General features: G+C 37.1%; 1 protein-coding gene across 1 annotated transcript in view; it reads left to right on the plus strand.

Moving 5' to 3' along the window:
• LOC134850977 (uncharacterized) overlaps nucleotides 1-15,992 on the plus strand; it is a 35,326-nt gene extending 19,334 nt beyond the window's left edge. The window contains exons 8-17 of the mRNA XM_063866817.1: nucleotides 4,278-4,466; nucleotides 5,082-5,200; nucleotides 5,675-5,736; nucleotides 6,017-6,162; nucleotides 10,812-11,074; nucleotides 11,366-11,682; nucleotides 12,017-12,203; nucleotides 12,488-12,733; nucleotides 13,133-13,274; nucleotides 15,331-15,992. Of these exons, the coding sequence (XP_063722887.1) occupies nucleotides 4,278-4,466; nucleotides 5,082-5,200; nucleotides 5,675-5,736; nucleotides 6,017-6,162; nucleotides 10,812-11,074; nucleotides 11,366-11,682; nucleotides 12,017-12,203; nucleotides 12,488-12,733; nucleotides 13,133-13,274; nucleotides 15,331-15,809 (2,150 nt within the window). The 3' untranslated portion in view covers nucleotides 15,810-15,992. The remainder of the gene's footprint in view (nucleotides 1-4,277; nucleotides 4,467-5,081; nucleotides 5,201-5,674; nucleotides 5,737-6,016; nucleotides 6,163-10,811; nucleotides 11,075-11,365; nucleotides 11,683-12,016; nucleotides 12,204-12,487; nucleotides 12,734-13,132; nucleotides 13,275-15,330) is intronic.
• Nucleotides 15,993-18,520: the final 2,528 nt, after the last annotated feature.

The following is an 18,520-nucleotide window of genomic DNA, read 5'->3' on the forward strand; positions in this document are numbered from 1 at the left end:
ATCTGCCAATCTAAATTCTATTGTTACTTCTGTTTCAATTGGCACGAGTTGTCCTCCTGCCATTCGTACTCGCTTAAGTTTCGATTCACTTATTTTAAGAGGGCGGTATAGAGATTTTTCATCTTTTAAGTCGTCGAATGTCTGTTTTGAAATGACATTTGCGCAGGCTCCTGTATCAACCAGGGCTCTTCTTTGTAATCGCAATGAGAATCGTAACTTTGTGTACGTCAAAACTGTTCCTTCCGCTGGAATTATTGCGTAAAGGTTGATTATCTCATCGGGTTGAATTGATTGTTTTGATGATTTAGATGATTGAAATGATTTGGGGGGCTGACTCGGTGGCTTTATTAGTTTTTTAGCTCATTTGGAAACATGAGCGTTGTATCTTGTTCTTGTGGTTTTTGTCTCCACCAGCATTGACTTGCTGTGTGATAAATCTTTCCACAGATGTCGCAGCGTTTTGCTGGTCGAACCCTTGGTGCAGAAGGTCCATCGGGGAATTGAATTTTAGCTTGCGCTGTCTGATTTCCAGTGAAGTGTTGTTGTTGTTGCAGGTAGTTCGCGTTTGGTTGTACCTGTGCTGGTTGGATTTGCACTATCGGTGGATTTTGCTGCATATTTTGGTACTGTTGGTATAGGTACCATGGAGGATATTGCTGAGGTGCAATTGGTCCCGTATTTTGGAAATTAGGCTGATTATTTCTAAATCCAAATTGATGTTGCCAATTATTTCTGTTTTTTCCTTTCCTGCCACTTTGTTGCTGTCCAGGCAAATTATTTTGATTTTGATTACCACTAAACTGACCATTTTGGTTGGTGTTGTTCTTGTTTTGTTGAAAAGGCGGATTCGATTGTTTCTTTGACTGCTCAGCTATTTGTGATCTCATTTCGTTGATCTGCTTCTCAATTTGTTCCTGATTTGTGGACAATTTTGTGAGAGCACTGATTAAATTTTCTGAGACTCTGTCATTTACTTCATTAAATCCGTCTTCCGGGTAATCTTCTTTTCGGCATACTTCTCGAATCCTGATTTGCTTCTTTGTCAAATTACACAATTCTTGGACAGTAGTTGCTTGTGGTTGCTCCATCAATTTTGATCGTAGCCAGTTTGGCATTCCTTTTATGAACAATCGTCTAACTTGTTCATTGCGATTATCATTTACTGCATCTATTCTTTCTTGTCTTTGTGCAGTTTCTCGATGAAATCTCGCCGTGTCTGCTACTAATGGTGCTCCGTTTAATGCAACATCGATTGGTTCGACAGCTGGCAAATCTGGCGTTGGATACGCTCGTTGCGCTTTATTCGTCAAGTTCACCAAGAAGTTCTCGGGTGAATCGGTTTTAAGAGTCGTACCGGAGCTGTTCTAACTTCAGTACGTGGACTTCCTGGAGCTGCGGATTGCAAAAGTGATCCCTTAGAGCTGCGAGGCTGTTCTCCACGTTCGCTCTTATTGCTGCTGGCAGCGTCTGGTAAAACCGTAGTGCCGCTTCTCGTAGATGTAGTTGTAAGAAGTTCGCTTGTTGGCCAGGGTCGATTCCCGCTACTCCGATGTATCCTCGGAACAATTGCTCAAACTGCTGAAAGTCATCTGTTTCCGTTCCTCCGTAAAGTTCGACCGAAATTTGCGCGTGTGCCATCTTATTACAATTGAATGAATATCAGGGTGATACAGTTGATGATAAGATACAGCACTTATTCAATTTAGGGGGAACACTAGGGAGTTTGTTATATAAATTAGCTGTTAAAGAAGGCTAGCAGTATCACTGATCAGGTTTATTGATGCAATTATATGGTTGTGCTAAAGTTTCCGTTACTTCACTTCTATGGCGGGGAAACTTAATGACAATTATATCAATTTACTGCAAGTTTGAGTTTTGAGTTTGTTTTTAACTAACTGTTTTGTTGATTGTTGAAAAACCTGTAGATCTGTTTTCTTTGTCTGCCTTGTCAGTAGCTCAGCTGTCCTGCCTTCTGACTGGAACAAGAAGTAGTGATGTTGTAGGTCACAATCCACATCTGCTTCTGTAGATTGGAGAGACTTTCCGCCCGGAGATGTTGAGAAGTTGAGACTGTCTTCTTTTTCTCCCTGTCTGTCTCGGTTGTTCGCTGAAAGTTGCTCTGCTTTCCACATCTGAGCGTTGCTGGGTGAAACGGGTTGTGTTGCCCTGTTCTGTTTCAGCAAAGTGCGGTTGTCGTTGTCCGCTCGTGTGATGAAGATTGCAATTGCCGATGACTTTTGGTGAATCCAGAAGTAGAATCTTCCGCGACAGTCACCATGTGATATAGTGTCCCTCCGGATGGCTGTGGACAGCTGTATCGTCGTTTATTGATAATGTTGTAAGCTGTTCCAATATTAATTAGCGCTACTGGCTATCAATTGTTATGTCTTGTTTCCATAATTTATATGTCTCGAGCGGTTAAGACTTATCTTGCTTTTAAGGACGCAGGATTCGGTTCTTAACTTCTGGAATATCGCTAGTCGATCGGCGCAAGTTAGAGCATGATTCTGATATTTTATTCTCTTCAAGTCTACCCAATTGATTAGTAGCTCGGTATAAATCTCCTCTCATTGGTCTTAATTACCATCAATATTAAGTAAATATATGATGCAGCTCTATTTTAACGTCAAGGTGAATTATGTAATCTATTAAGTTAGAATGGCTAATATAGAATGAATGACATCATGAAGGGATGTCACAAAAGGTTTTAAAGGTGAAAGTTGGGTCGGATTTTTTACAAAGTAATGTGCACCATGATAGTGATAGTAAATTATTGAGTAATTGTTGTCTTTTTCATTTTTTGTGTAAAGTTAACCCGATTTAAGATAAACGAGTTGAGCATTTCATTTTGTTCGTTTTAACCGTTTGTAATTAATTAGCGATGTATTAACTTGAAAAGTAAAATTTCGATAAACCGCTTAAAATACGCTCGAATAAAAAAAGTTCATGCAACTTAATGAAAAACTGCAAAAAAATGTCTTAATGGCTTTAATAACCGAATCACTTTTTTTGGTATCAGTGAATTAGGGGAGAAATCATAAAGCTTGTTTAAAGCACTTCGTAGGCTTCTCATGTGTGTGTCATCAAACGTAGTAGACATTTTTATGCGTCGTGCTGAGTCTTTATAACCGGGTACTTGATTTTTCCCTTGAATATCTGTGTTCACAGGATTCATCTACGGGTCTCCTTCATTGAAAATAATCAAACAGAAAATTTTATTTTATGGTTTTATAATAACGATCAGTCCGATTCAAGTTCTTCTTCTTATGTTAGTTTTAACTTTACCAACTCGATTTAAGGCTTAATTTTTGGCTTAATTGGTTTCGCCGTGTGTAATATCGTCTTAGTTACCTAATGTTGGTTCTTTTATGAGTAAAAGGGTTTTATTGTGCGTGATTGTGTGTTTGTTGGGGGAGGGAGACTTGGTTTTTAGGGCTTATTGAATTTTTTCTGCCCCGAGGGTTTCTACTCTGGTGTTTTCGGCTTTGTTACCGCTTGATAATTTTTCTCTCGATACAAGTTTTATTTTTGGTTGCCTTGCCATATTTTTCTGTCAAAATTATTCTTTTTGTTCTGATAGATATACGTTTTTAGACTTTTTGATTTTTTTTGAATAATAGCCGTTGTCTTGAATTGTATCGCAAGTGGTGCGAATCTCGGCTTCGCAACTGTTACAGCCAGTTAATCAAAATGCCCTAATTATTTCGCAAATCAGAAGTCGCAAAACAAATACTTGAATCTGACATCTGATCAATAAATATGTTTTCAGTATTTCTGCAATATAAATTTTTGGGTTATTGGAGTTTCATGAATATTTTGGTAAACTACCTGATTTTATAAATATCCCTTCTTTTTTCGCTCAAAATATTGATTCGTCTTCAAAGGTTTCGACTAGTCTTGTATCAGCTTATTCGCCTCATATTGCGTCGTCTGAAGGGCGATAACAAATTGTATGTCTGTGTGTGCTAGGGAATGTGAAGTGTGAAAACTTTTGAAAATGTTTGTAGCTCAAAATTTATTTGGAGAAATTTTTTTCGACTCAACTCAACCGTGAAATTTTTTTTCGAACGCGTTGATTTTGTTCTTTAGGCTAGCTTTCATGTGTTTTGTATTGGGAATAGTGCGAAGCTTTGATTCGCCTCTGTGTTCGTTTTTTCAGTTATAGCCTCGAAATTGACTTCAGTCAGCCGGCTGCACGTGTTACTATTTGGGGTGTTCGAAACAACTTCGAGCATATGCGAATTATATCATTTGATTTGCGATTTTTTGCGTTGCAGCTGCGCGTGAGAGTCTGAATGTGATGTTCGAAGATGTGAGCAAGAAGGTGAAGGGCAGTCAGGAGAGCGAGAGAGCAGAAGTTGAGCAGAGGATCAGCAGACAGAGGAGGGACATCATAGCTGTCTACAAGGGAAGAGGCAGGTTGATATGGGTCAGAGATGGTGGCGACAACAACAGCAGTTCAAGAGGTCTGTCCTTACTTAAATACTCGGTCTCAGTCTTTTTCCCTGTGAGTTGCTAGCTTATAATAGTTTGATTGAAAAAAAAACAGTAATGATTGAATAAATTGACTTGATCACATGTTTCATTTAACCACTCAAGTCCCAGAATAATTTTTCATTAAAATGGTTGGCTGTTTCCATGTGAGTTACTAACTTATGATATATTATTATAAGCTAGCAACTGTAATAATAATAACAACCAATTATTAAAAATAATTGTTGTTTCTGTGAGTCGCTGAGGATCTATGAAAAGCTATCCAGTCTGTTTAAGCATAGTCCGTTTCTCTATTTTACTCACATGAAAACAAGATGTTACTCCGATAAGCATTAATATTAACCTGTGACTGCTTTGAATCTACGCTGAAGTCGGGCTAACTCTTCTTGGTAATTTTGCGTGTTTTATAGATTCCAAAAAAGGAAAGTTTTGCTGTGGCAAGGAAAGTCATTGGAGTGTATAAATTACATGGTAAAATTAGAGAAGACAGCGCTCTGGTTGAGTTTTTTTATTGAATATACAAGAAATAAGAAGTTTTAATTTTGAATGTATCGCTCTGTTCAAATTGATTGTTTTTTTTTTACCAGCTGAAGGTGGTCAATCTTCGAGGGTGAATGAGGAGGATGTGAATGAGTTGAACAGACAGATCAAAGCTCTCACCGCCTCAGTCCACAAGGAGATGCTCATGCAGAAGGAACACTCGGCTGTGAGTAGTCGGCCGAACAAGTGCAATGTTGTTGTTGCTGTTTTCAAAATTAGCAGGAGAATTTCTGGGCCTTTTTTGGTCACGTGATTATTACAATTGCACTCATTAAACGTTCCCTTTACCCCCTCCCCCGGCACCATATGCTGTCCATACTCTCGGCAAAGCACTCTGTCAAAAGTATCAGGGAAACATGCATTATGGCAATAAAGTGGAAAAGTGGAATGGTTCATTCCTCATTTACGCTGTTTAGCAAATGATTTTGAAGAATGTTTCGTTCCAATTTCGTCAAATTATTTTTCAGCCTCAACACTTCCCAACATGGGTATTTAGAGAAAAAACTTGATTTTGTTCATATTTTTACTTCTCTTTTAATCTGCCAAATTATCTGATCTGCTAATCATTGTCTGTCAGTTTCTACCGTTAGTACCTAAATTCGCGTCGTTTTCTCTGTGTTGAGTGGTGACTGTGTTTCAGCTGACCAAACAGCTTGTTCTGAGCTTCCTCAATATCCAAGGCATCCTTTTCACAGGAATAGGGTAAGTTATCTTCTAAATCATTTTGATGTATTGAAATAAGCTCATACTTATTTTTCACTGCTTTAGTATGAAAAGTTCAAGTTCTACAGGAGTCATTTTTATCAAAATGAGTAGGGTTACTGGAAACTTGTTCAGCTTTATTTTAATGCGACTCGTTTCGTTTCGAGAGATCATTTTGAATGTTTTATACAAAGAAATGTTTTTCAAGTCTGAGATTGATTTATATACAAATACCAATGCCATTATTAATGTTTTAAAAGTATCTCGCTGATATTTTTAGTCTGGATGGGTTTGGTGGTCTGTGTTCACAGACGGAGGAGGAGTTCAAGATTCTACTGAGTCACAGGCCAGTGAGCATGCCAGACGAGAGACTCATCCAACTCATCATCATCAACATATTCGCCATCTACAACACATCCAAACGAGGTCAGGCTTTAACCTCACCTTACTTACACGGCATACATTTTCAAGTAGTACTGCTACTTTCCCCGTTATGAATTCTAGCAATGAAAGTATACTTCTGGTCATTTAAATAAAATACAGGAAAAATGCGCTGGAATTTACCACCAAAGCTGCTTATTGTTTTTGTTCTGTGGGTTGATTCCATACTTGCGGGAAAAGCAAAACACCTAAATATTTTGTCTTGAGATTTAAATTTAAGCAAATTCATATAGTTCAAATGTTTTAATTTTAGCGAATTTATAATGTTAGTGATTTTAAGTTTGAGAGTTCATTAAAGTTTGAAACAATCTATGGCGTAATTATTTAAAAACATCCTAAATTCAAGTTAGAAATAGCTTTTTTTGTGGAAGAGATGCTCTTGTTGATAACATGTTTGCTAATTACATGAGTCTCCATAATACCAGTTAGTTCAAACAAGAAAATTGTTAATCCAGATACTTTATGCCATTATTGCGACACAAAGAACCAACATTGAATGGCGCCACCATAAGAAAAGTTGAGGTCTATCCAGGGGAGGATCTAGGATTTTCTCGAGGGGGGCGGATTTTCAAAAAAAAATCGAAAATTTTGATGACCTTTTTTTTTTTTAGAGAAAAAATTTAGGGTCGGTCGGCCAAAAATGGATTTCTGAAAAAGTATCAAAGGGGGGACCCTTTGAGTCGGCAGGGGGTCGAGTCCCTGAAGGGAGGGGGGGGCGTCCGCCCCCCCTAAATCCGCCCCTGGGTCTATCAATAAAAGCACTTAACATGATAGGCCATATCAGTGAAAAAAGAAATTTCTTTGCAATGTCCGATTTCGTTCAAACAGGATTTGATTTTTCGCGGTTTGAATTTGATTTTTCTACTTCAGTTCTTTTCCATTGTTGAAAGAAAGCAAACCCCCCTATCGAAAAGCAAAAGTTTGAAAGTCGCGTAAAACACGATCGACTTCTGGTTTCGAAAGTGGATTTTGTTTTTCAGTAGATTTCCCAGCGGAATAAAAACTTTACTATTGATCCAGTTTTCTCAAATTGGGGCAATTTAATCAAAAGAGTGTCAACCATTAATTCTGCTTGAAATTCATTGAGCTTGAAGACCGTATATTTTTCAGTTTGAAATTCGAAAGTTAAAGTTTTTCAAAAAAACTAAATCCGGTTTTTCGATTTCTTTGCGTTCATGACTCTTTTCTAACTGCCTGTTGACTACTACACTTGGGTAATAGACTTGTTTTTCCTGTAAATAACTTTGTTCACAGGAATCATCTACTAAACCCCTTGGTTGGAAGTACTCCAACAGATACATTTTGAGCATGTTTGCTTTTTTAATATGCGTTCTATTCGAAATGTGCTTTTTATGTTGGTTGTCGTTTCACTGTTGGCTATGTTCATAAGAGGAGGCTCGAATTAGCAAATACGAGAAAATCGATTTTCTATCTACCTGCCAGACAGCTTTTCAATCTTCTTTTGGACCTTCACATTGTGAACTGTAACTTGAGTGTGAATTATGTGCGATGAAATAAAGTTGATTACACTTGACACTTTTTTCCCCGTGAACAGCTTTTCCTGCAAATCTGTAAGGAATTGTGAAGGTGAACATTAGCAAATAGCAACTTCGAGACATCTCACGTGGCATAGAGGTAACGCGATTTGTTTTGTTTCGGTATGTTGAAATAGAAAATTTTTCCCGCGAAAATATGATTTTTTTTCGTTTGTCTGCTTACTTGCCATAGTGGGAAATTTTCATGTTCTATCAGTAATTTTTGCTGTAGATACAATTTTTTTTTTGTTATTTATAAAAGCTTCTAGCCCTGGCCTTGTGTACTTGCTTTGGTTTTTCTTCAAGGATTTTGCGACCCTACAACTCGTACACAAGCAACAATTGTTTGGTTTCCTGAAGACGCTTGTACAAATTTCCAGAGTTGATGAGCTTTGTTCTGACTCTTATATAGGTCGCGATGATTTTTGTTACGTTTTTCCCCAGGATAAGTCTTAAAATTTGTTCAGACTGAAATGTACTTATTCGCAGTTTGACTTACGGTTTTTTTTACGCTTGCGATTATTTTCATTTATTCCTGGCGGCCCAAAATGTTGAAATTTTTAGACTAGACTTTATAGTTGAAAGTTTTTCATGACAATTATATTTTTTCTTGTGGAAATTGTTTCGCCGGCTCAGTTGCCGTTTTTAATTTTTTTTTGAATTTTCATTTATTCTCGACGTGTTTTCCGTAAATAGAACATGATTCCAGACAAAATTTTGAATTTTTTAAATTATAGATTTTCAAAGTGTTTCTTACCTATTTTTTTTTTTTGCTTTTAGTGGCTGTCTTTTCCTGTCTGCTAGCGTGTACTGCTATTTTTATGTTGTATCGCAAGTGGTGCGTAGATCTGCTTCGTCTTTGTGTTTTAAGTTTAGTTCTGTTTCTGCGTTGAAAAGATAAAACGCGATTGAAATCTAGTTTCGAAAGTGGAATTTAATTTTCAGATTTCCCAGAGGAATAATAAGTTTTCTGAAAATTCAAAGCTGTAACGGCATCTAATTTTTTTCTGCAAAACTCAAAACTAAAATTCAGCCTAAATGGTATCGGCGTATGTTTTATCGGCTTATGTACTTTACTTTGTGTCGCTTCGAAGGCAAAGAAAAAGATTTTTTTTTTAATTCAAAATTCAGGTATTTTGTGTTGCAAAATTTTAAAATTTTGCTCAATGACAACAATTTCTTTTGACAATGTTTTGTTTTTGCCTCAATAGGCGTGTACTCATTTATTGTGGTCTGATTGACCGGTCGGTAAATACTAAACGCTTATTTAATACTGGTGGTTGTGTTAATTCTCAAAGTCCCGGCATAATGGCACAGCCAGTCAAAAAAAACGCCGAGGGAAAACCGAATAATTTTACTTCGTTTTGGAACAAAAGTACGCCAGTCTATTTGGGAAGAGCTGGGGTATACTAGCCATGTACGATTTCGACCGAGATGACTTCTACTATCAAAGGACACTAAGGGCGGCGGTAGTAACTAGAGTGAGGATGAAGTGGGAAACGCCAGAATACACTTGGAGAATAAATTAAAGTCAGATGTATTTCTGTGATTGTTGAACGAGTGAATGAGTTGAAATCTTTAATTGTTGAATGAGTGGTATAACAGAAGTGATCTGGCACGTGCCTCATAAAATAAGAAAAATTCAGTTATCTTTGAGAACTGCGAGCTTGACATAGAAAGCAGAAGCCACTCCAGGAAACAAACACGAGCGAGCTAGTGGGCATTGAAACGTATACCCAATAAACTGGGGTAATGGACTGCAAAGACACGAAGCTCACATGTGCTCGATCTTCGCTTGTGCTTAGCACTGATTAGTTCCAAATACGACATATCCAAAAACGTTCAAACCTGTAACGATGTGAAAACTCTCCAACAAATGAGCACGTAGTTAACAATAGCAGATATATCAAAACCGATGAAAATTATTTCCATAGAGCTAAAATATTATACAACAATGTCATCAAACAATGGGAAAATTACGGAAAACAACTTGACAAAAAGTCGATTAGTTAACTTTTCTGGGATTACTTCAGCAATTTCAGCTAGCTAGATAGAAGATGTACATGGGGAATTGTCTGCAAGTGAATCCATTGCAACAGTTGGAAAAAACTTGAAGCTCAAGCTTGATGTTAATACATAAATAATGGACGCATAAACCCATTGGGAGAATATCTCCCCAAAAACTTCAACAACTACTTTTACTACTAACTATAGCTTGAATTGTGATTACCGGATTTAAGTTTAGTAGCAAATTGAATCTGAAACAAAACATTATTTGAAACCCTAAATGTTGTCTGTACAACAGTAAGTACGTGAAAGTTTTCAAGCAATGAAAATTCTACAAACAGTTCAAAGTTAAGTTCGAACCCGTGGTCGGCTAATTTCCATTTTCGAAAGCTTATTGAATTGTTTTGGTCTGTTCGTGCAGTTTTATAACTCCCGTTAGCCTTTTTTGCAAGTTAGTTAAGCCAGCTTCGCCTCTGTGTAAAGTATTCTGTCACGAGGTATTGCCCGTCTTATTTATTTTTGTTTTGAATCTAGAACAGCGAATTGTTGGCATTGGTCAGTAACTTTATTCTTCCATCTGTTCATCACCCGCTTAAGCTATGCTTTGGAATGGGATTAAGTTTGCTAGTCGAAGTCATGAAAGCAACACTAGTTTAAGTTGAATCACGATTATTTCCACTGATATACAGGAGAAGTTTTAGGTTTGAAATGTAAAAGGACGTTTTCTGCTCAGAGCGATCTGAAAATTGTAACTTGCGAGTCTTCTTGAAGCTGCAAAATACCCTGTTTTACCCAACAAACTTATTTTTAGAAAGTTTGCCGAAAATAGATTTTGTTCTGGATGTAGTATGGGTGTAATTTTTTGATGCTCAACCTCTTTCAAATTAAAAATATATATTTTTTGCCGATTCAGAAGTCCTCATAACATTTCGGTTGACTTAAAAAATTGAAAGAAAATGATTGATTTCTAAACTCACAATGTTTTCTAAAATAATCTATGTTTTCTAAAATAATCTAAAATATCTTTCACGTTTAATTTGTTGATCAAGTTAAAGTATACGTTCAAGTTCTGACTAGCTTCAATCCGTTTAGACTGCAACGGAGACTTGGTAGTAGACGAGACCGCCTCTGCCTGTCGCAGTGAAGTGAACAAAGCGGCCATATCTTTCGGACTCATTACAATTCGTACCATGGTAGACCAAGTAGCTCAAGTGCTATCCGATTGGCCTCCCCACACTTCCCTCTCATTCCTCGACACAGCAACTGTGACTTCTACTGGTAGTTCGAACAGAAATGGGCCTGACGAGGGAAGTGAATCGCGAAAGGTTCTGAAGGCGCTGTTGCCTCCGATCAAGGTAGGCAGCATTCAGTCGGAATTCCACGGATTCCTGGACTTGAACTGCTTGAACATGCCGAGCACTTATGTTTTATTTATTTTAAAACCAAAATCATGCATGTTTCGGGTTCAAGATTTTATTTAAACTCTTTGAGTCCAGGGATATGAGACGAATATCCTTAAAAATTACCTATTTTTTTCTTAATATTTGACGCTTCAGTTATAGAAGATTGAAACCAAAACTTGAATTGGACATGTGTATGGGAATTATTCCAAAGTTAATTCATATGGGAACATGATTAATTTTTAGTTGTTGGCTGCATGGATGATCAGCAACGTCAAGTACTGGTTCCCAATTCCAGATGCAGCCGGAGTGTCCTTCGAGGCCTACTCTTTCTGGCAATCATGGGCCAACATGTTCAACCTAATACACTCCAAAATCAACCCATCACAAATGAATTTCAATTTTGAGTCTTCAGAGCACGCATCTTCTATCATGATTCTGCCTGAAATTGTGACTGTGGCAGGGTACAAGCCGATGAATGGCGAATGTGCTACTCTTGGAGATCGCCCTATTTATGTATCGACTGAGTGCAACAACAGATCTGCAATAGAAGATACATACCGGTTGGCGTTATTCGCATCTAAATTACCCTTCACTATCCTATTCAGAGTTTGCATACATTTACCATAAATTTCTCGAGTCTCATTTTTTATTGATGCAATTTTTGTACTAATTTATTTGTAGATTTCTGATGAACTATATTCTTCTCTTGCATGCGTATTTCGTAGCAAGAATGTACGTTAAGTGTTTTTGAAATAAAAACAATGCTAGTAAATGTAATTATTGCCAAAAAGTAAAAATTATTAGTCGAGTTTCATAGAAAGATCGGTGAACTGAATTGTGTCGTTCCATTGACTATAAGCAAATTGACGATTTATGATTGATTGATATGCACAGGTGTTATTGTCTGCTGGACTTCGCCAATTTCCTGGAAAGTGAGCTGAAAGTGATCCACAGAGGGAGCAACGGAGACAGAGGCGAGTATGAGGCTTGCTTACCTGAACTGAAGACACCTGTCAAGTACAGTTGGGCTGATGAGATTGAGGCGGCCGAGGTGGACAGGAGAACGTCACGTGCTAATACAGTTAGTGACAAGTGGACATCTTTATACTTTACTGAAAAAAAAAACAATATGATGATAGTCGCTTCTGACTTGAAACTACTATTTCAACTGAAGATTTTTCCATAGAGTTGCTATTCAAGGATTATATCACTGAACCAAGCTTTTTGTGACCTATTTTTTCTCCTGAAGCAAAGTTTGGGCCTATTTTTTCCTGTGCATGACTTCTGAGCATCAACATGGTGGATAATCATTACTTTAGATAATGTAATTTAGCATGTTTTGAGTGCTTATTGTGATTTTTGTAGGAATCATCTGACGACGGACTTCTAGCCGACCTGCAGACTACTCTCACCAACTTCGACCTCAATTCAGCCGGGGTGGGAGGGGGCACAGAGACCTCGTCATCTGCAATCGCTTCCCCATCACAATTTAACAACCCACATAGTGTCCGCAATGAGGCACACGGGGCGTCCATGTCTGATCTGCAGATGGAAAAAATGCGTCTAGAGAGCCAACACGAACACAGTCTAAAAGTACAGCAGTCGAAAGAGGTAAGCTGAAAAAGGATAAAAGACAAGTGTATGTTCGAAACACCTTGAGAAGAACATGCAAAATAGAGATTGTTAGATGTTTTTATATGCTCTAGTATAGATATACAATTTGATTATCATAAAAAGTGCACGCCGTTTGGGCGATGAATTTTCTCGGCTCAAGAAAATTTATCATATATAATTTAAATGGAAATCTGTCCATGTGATAATCTAAAGGCATTAGATGAAATCTGACGGACAGCTGAACTAATGAACTGTTATCTGCAAGATGTCTATGATAGATGAGCCGAAAGCATCTATCTGTATTAAATTTTTTCAATGGTAGAGACGCTAAATTTAGGTAAGCACGCACACTACCACCAGATGCAGTATAATGGTTATTTGTCTTGTTTATCGCAGAATTACCTGACGGCATCTGCGGACCCTATGCGAGTAGAGCCAATGTATGTCGTGATAGACACCAATGCATTCATAGACCACCTATCTCTGGTGAGGAGAATAGTCAACTCCAGAAGACTGCAGGTCATCATACCACTCACAGGTAAAAGGCTGATAATTCTGCTGCTTTGCAAAACCGAGACTGGACTTGCCCGAGTTCGATAATAAAGCTAAAGGCGTTGAAATAAACCGAAAATTTTTTTATGCGGCGAGCTCTCTGATTGAACTATTTTCTGAGCTCTATCGGCAATTGTGAGAAAGTTTGTCTTTGCGGCCTTTTGAAGGACTTCGACTAGCAGTTTTTTAGAGTCCATGAACGTAGTTCAGACTCTTATATAGTCACGGGACATAGAAGTTGCAACTTTTAGTTTTAAAGCGATAAAATTTGTGCCGTTTTTTCTATAACTAATGAAGATTTACGGTTGAAAACTTGACATAGGATCAATGAAACTCTTTTCTAGTCAATAGCCAGATAAAAAAGACCGTAAAAATTGTTTTTAAGGCGCCGTTTGGCCATTTAATTACAAGGCGATAGAGAAGTGTTCTCAGTGCAAAAAATCGCCCGTAAACAGAGCACTGCTTTGAAACTTTGGGCCTAAAAGTATTCGTTGGAAAGCTAAGGATCCTTAGCTAGTTCATCATGTAGGTTTTGTTTCTCATGAAAAAGAACTGAAAATGTTGTTAGGCTTATAGAAACAGGCTGACTGAAATTATATATAGTAACAGCAATTTATATAGTAGATTGCACATAATCGTAGTTACTTTTTGTTTCGTAGCTGAGTAGCTTTTTGTTTTCCTTTTTAAGTAAGGTGAAATTAATACGAGGGTTTAGCTAAGATTCTTATTTTTCTAACGAATAATTTAAGGTCCAAAGTTACAAACTGCTTGTATTGTTTACGGGGAGTTTTTGGCAAAAAGAACACTTCTCTGTCGCCCTCTAATTAAATGGGCAAATTGCACCTTAAAAACACTTTTTGCGATTTTTATCCAGTTATTGTAAAAAAAGTTTCATTGATCATATGTCAAGTTTTCAACATTGAAACTTTATTAGTTATTGAGAAAACAGTACAAACGTAAAAAAAAATCGTTCATTTTCTTGCTTGAAAACTAAATTTTTGTTTTCTTTTCAGGAAAAGTTTTAAAATGCTATAAAAATTACAGAAGTCCGTTTATCACAGTAGCCATTTTTAAAACTAATTAGAGGCCTTTTCCTTTTGCACTCTATAGAGCTGTTTTTCGTCGTGTTCTCGCTAGTGTTCGCGAAGCGCAGCTTCTTCTCTGTGAACATATTAAGAATTTTTTAATTGCCCCTGTTTTCAGGAGAAGTCTTAAAATTTGTTCACGCTCTAATTTGATTTTCTTGCGGTTTAACCTACGATTTTTTTGAGATCAGTTCATTCCTTTTGTTAAAAGGAAGACAAACTCCACTATTGAACAGCGAAAGTTAAAAGGTCACAAAAACGTGATCGACCTCTAGTGTCGAAAATAGAATTTAATTTTCAGATTTTCAAGCGGAATAAAAATTTTACCTATTGATCCAATTTTCTCAACGATTTTTATCCGGTTATCAGCTCTAAGGGCGTTCGTTTTTTTCTTTGAAAATCGAAACTGGATTTTTTCGAAAAACAAGTCAGTGTTTTTAAGAGTAATAAACGTAGTGAAAACTCTTATATAGGTCTTGCTGATTATCAGGAAAAGTCTCTAATAACTACAGATGTGCATTAATACATATTGATGCATTTATGAATGCACTTTGGTATAAATGCAATTTTTGAGTTCAATTGAAATTCATCTGAAAGTGACGTAAATAGCACTCCAAATACGAACGTGGAATTGGCGCAAAAAACGTGAACGATTTCTAGTTTCGAAAGTGGAATTTAATTTTAGATTTGCAGCGGAATAAAAACTTTAACTATTGATCCAGTTTTTTATTGTTGGGTTCATGGTATCAAAAAAGCGCCAATCATAAATTGTTATAGAAATTCAGAGAGCTTAAACGGCATCTATTTGTTTCTTTGAAATTCGAAAGTTTTATGTTTACTTGCGTTCATTGACTCTTCTCCAACTTTTTGTTGGCTATCTTTCTACTTTTATTGCAAATACAATTGTGGTGCGAACTTTCTGGGCTACTTGCCCAGCCACTGACTATCCTTTTTTAGTTGTGAACGAACTGGAAGGGCTTAGTAACCCGAACGAAAGAAATCCTGCGGCCTGGAAGAGTCAAACTGCCAAACACGTGCCATCAGATTTCAGTCGACTCGGATTTTCATCCAATGAGAACGAGAGACGAAAAAGGGCGGAAAGTGCAAACCGAGCAGTGCAGTATATCGACGAACAAATGCGACATAAAATGTCGTCTGTAAAAGTAAAAACGTGGAAAGGTGTTGTGATGCATGATGCTCATTTGAAGAACAATTTCACTGGGCAAAATGATGACGCAATTATAGCAACTGCAGTCAGTCATTTTTCAGACGAGCAGCGAGCTAGACAGAGGGCACAAGATGGAAGTTATTACATAAAAAGAAATGTAGTGCTTCTAACCGACGATAGAAACTTAATAATAAAGTCTATTTTCAGTCATTCGTTGCCAGCCACCTCAATTCAAGAGTTTGTGAAACTGTACAACCTACATTCTTGATAGAGTATAAATGTATATATGTTTATACCGTTTTGTGACCTTTTGTCCTGTAGTTCAGTTTGGTTAGAGTGAACTTGAAGCGTGTCGCTACAAGTGAAGCTCGTGAACTTGTGGTGATCATTTTTAGGATGGAAAATAAAAATGAATTTTCTGATTATTTTGCTTAGTAAATCGTTTTGTTAATTGTTTTTAATATTAGCTAGTAAATTAATTCAGAAGAGGAGCGAAGTGATTTGCTAAGAAGTCTTTTTCCAGTGTCCAGCATCAGCAAATTTCAAGACCGATCTCAGATAGACATGTATAGCATACGCATATTGTTTTCGCGATTTAGAAGATGCCGTACAAATATTTTGTGCACGGTTGTGTTTTTAGACAAATTTCGACTTTTTAACCAACGTCTTTTGAAAAGATTTTTCTGAACCATGTGAAAGATATTGACATCCTGAGCTGAAACGACATTTCACCTGTGATCTTTTTTCGAAAAGTTATGGTGGTTGCTGTTGATAAATGCTAGTTTGGCGCGCGCTTCCCTTCAAAATTAGTATATTTTGGCGCCTTAGGGTTGGTCAGTAAAGTTGAAATAGGTCTTACTGAATTTTTTTCTTGTTTTATCGATCAGACAATCCGGTCTTTTTCAGCCCACTTTTGACTACATCAAAGAATGCTCGTAGATGGGTTAAATGTGGTACCATGTAGAAGCCACATTGATCATGATTCCCAAAAAAATAGAAGACTCTGATGGTGTGAATGTTTCCGAATAAGTTAGACAAAAATTGATTAAATGTTATCTTTGTTATTGAATGTTATTACAATTTAATTTATTTCAATTTTAGCTGTAATTAACTCTCATATTTATTTTCTTAATTATATCCGTTGCGTAAAAATAGCGGTTGAAGTTCACGCGTCGTTGTTAAGTTAAGCTGTAATAGATCGAAGTCAATTTTTTTGTACTGAATTTTCCTGTTTTTTGCTAGGAAAAATTCGAATTAGTTCATTTCGATTCTTGATTAACAATCAAATTGAGATAGCGACATCAGTTTCAAAGGTAGTTGTCGAACGTTAAATAATGTAGAAATCATTTATGCGGCGTTGTTGAAATCATTAACGCTTTTCCAACTGGCCTGGCCGATGGTTATGTTTATATATACCCATTACAATTTGATTATTTTTGATACTGATCCTCTTTCAGTACTGTTGTTTGAGCCAGCCATGTGAAATGGAATTAAATTCAGGAGAGTCAATTGTAGAGCAGGATACGGAACATGAAGAGTCCTCTGTTACGGGATCTGATAAAACTACAGAAATCAATTGCGAATCATGTTTTGAAGCTTTCGAGAAAGAACGACTGTTCCAGTGCACGACATGTAATGACAAATTGGAGGCTGTGGACGGTGTTAAATTTAGTTGTGAAGGTTGTATCATAGCTCATGTGAGGAAAGGTCATGACATCCTGGACCATAAGTCACTAAAACCCGCTGTGTGTACAACTCACAAAAATTTGTGCTGTGTGTTTTGCACAAATTGTGAGGAAATTCTGTGTCTGAACTGTATTTTGAAACATTCAAATCATAACATAATGCCTATTGAAGAACGAGCTTCCCAAGTGAGATCGGAAGTCTTTGAATTACTGTCAGATTTAGATTCCTCTGAGAAAACGGTAAGACTTACCAAGGAGAGGCTTAACAAACAGAAAGAGACACGGAAAAAAGGGTTCGAACAATTAGTCCAAGATGTTTCCTCGGCAATGGACGTTTTGAAGCAAAATGTTTTAGATCGCATCAAAGCAAAAAACGAGAAAACTCTTAACATGGAGCAAGAATCTACCGAAAACTATGAACTCTTGTTACACTGTCAAAGTGGTCTTCGAGAATTATTGTCTTGCTCAGAGGGCCACATGGTAGAGCTGTTCAAGGAAAAGAAACAGCAAGTGGCTGAAGTCAAAAAGAAAGCTGAAGAATTGAAACTATGCAAAATTATGGGTTCGAGGTGTTCTATAGCTGTAGATACTAGCCAATTGGTTGACAGATTATCAGATGAATTAGCGAGAAATATTGAAATACCCTCTGTTGAAAAACGTAATGAAGATTGTTACGTGTACTCAAAGATGCTTGGTGATTTATACAGCGTTAAGAGGGTAGGAAATGAAATCATTGTTTACGAATTTAAGTTCGAAGACCACAAAGATGGCGTCAGGATGTTAAAAAACAAATTAGCGGCCACTACAAGCGATGATCTACACAGCGATATCCAAGCATTTTTTCTAATGGAATTTCGATCAAGTCCAACCATTCTAATCAAAGCCAGCAACTTTGCTTATGTTTTCTTTATAGAGGAGAAAAGTTTCAGAAAGATCAAACTTAACCTAGAATCCCATCAAATACCATTATTTTTTGCACTGTTCCGAAAAGACGTAGCTGAGTTTGTTTATTGGGACAAAGTTAAGAAAACTGTCCGACAAACTAACAATCAAAGTGTTGAGTACAAATGCGAATCTCTGCCAAGGATTGTTAATGCATGCGAGTACGACACATTCGTCCACTTTGTTAACGAGGTAAATGAGATAGTGGAGATTGAAGCGCATGCATTTTTTTTTCTTCCGTATCTGTCATAAAACCTAGTGTCCATGCTGTGAGTGATATTAGCTGCATCTCACATATCTATAGAAACCATCTCATCCTCTGGTCGCTTTCAACAAGTAGCTTGACCATCCT

This window comes from Symsagittifera roscoffensis, chromosome 7 (assembly GCF_963678635.1).
Source record: "Symsagittifera roscoffensis chromosome 7, txSymRosc1.1, whole genome shotgun sequence".
NCBI lineage: Eukaryota > Metazoa > Xenacoelomorpha > Acoela > Convolutidae > Symsagittifera > Symsagittifera roscoffensis.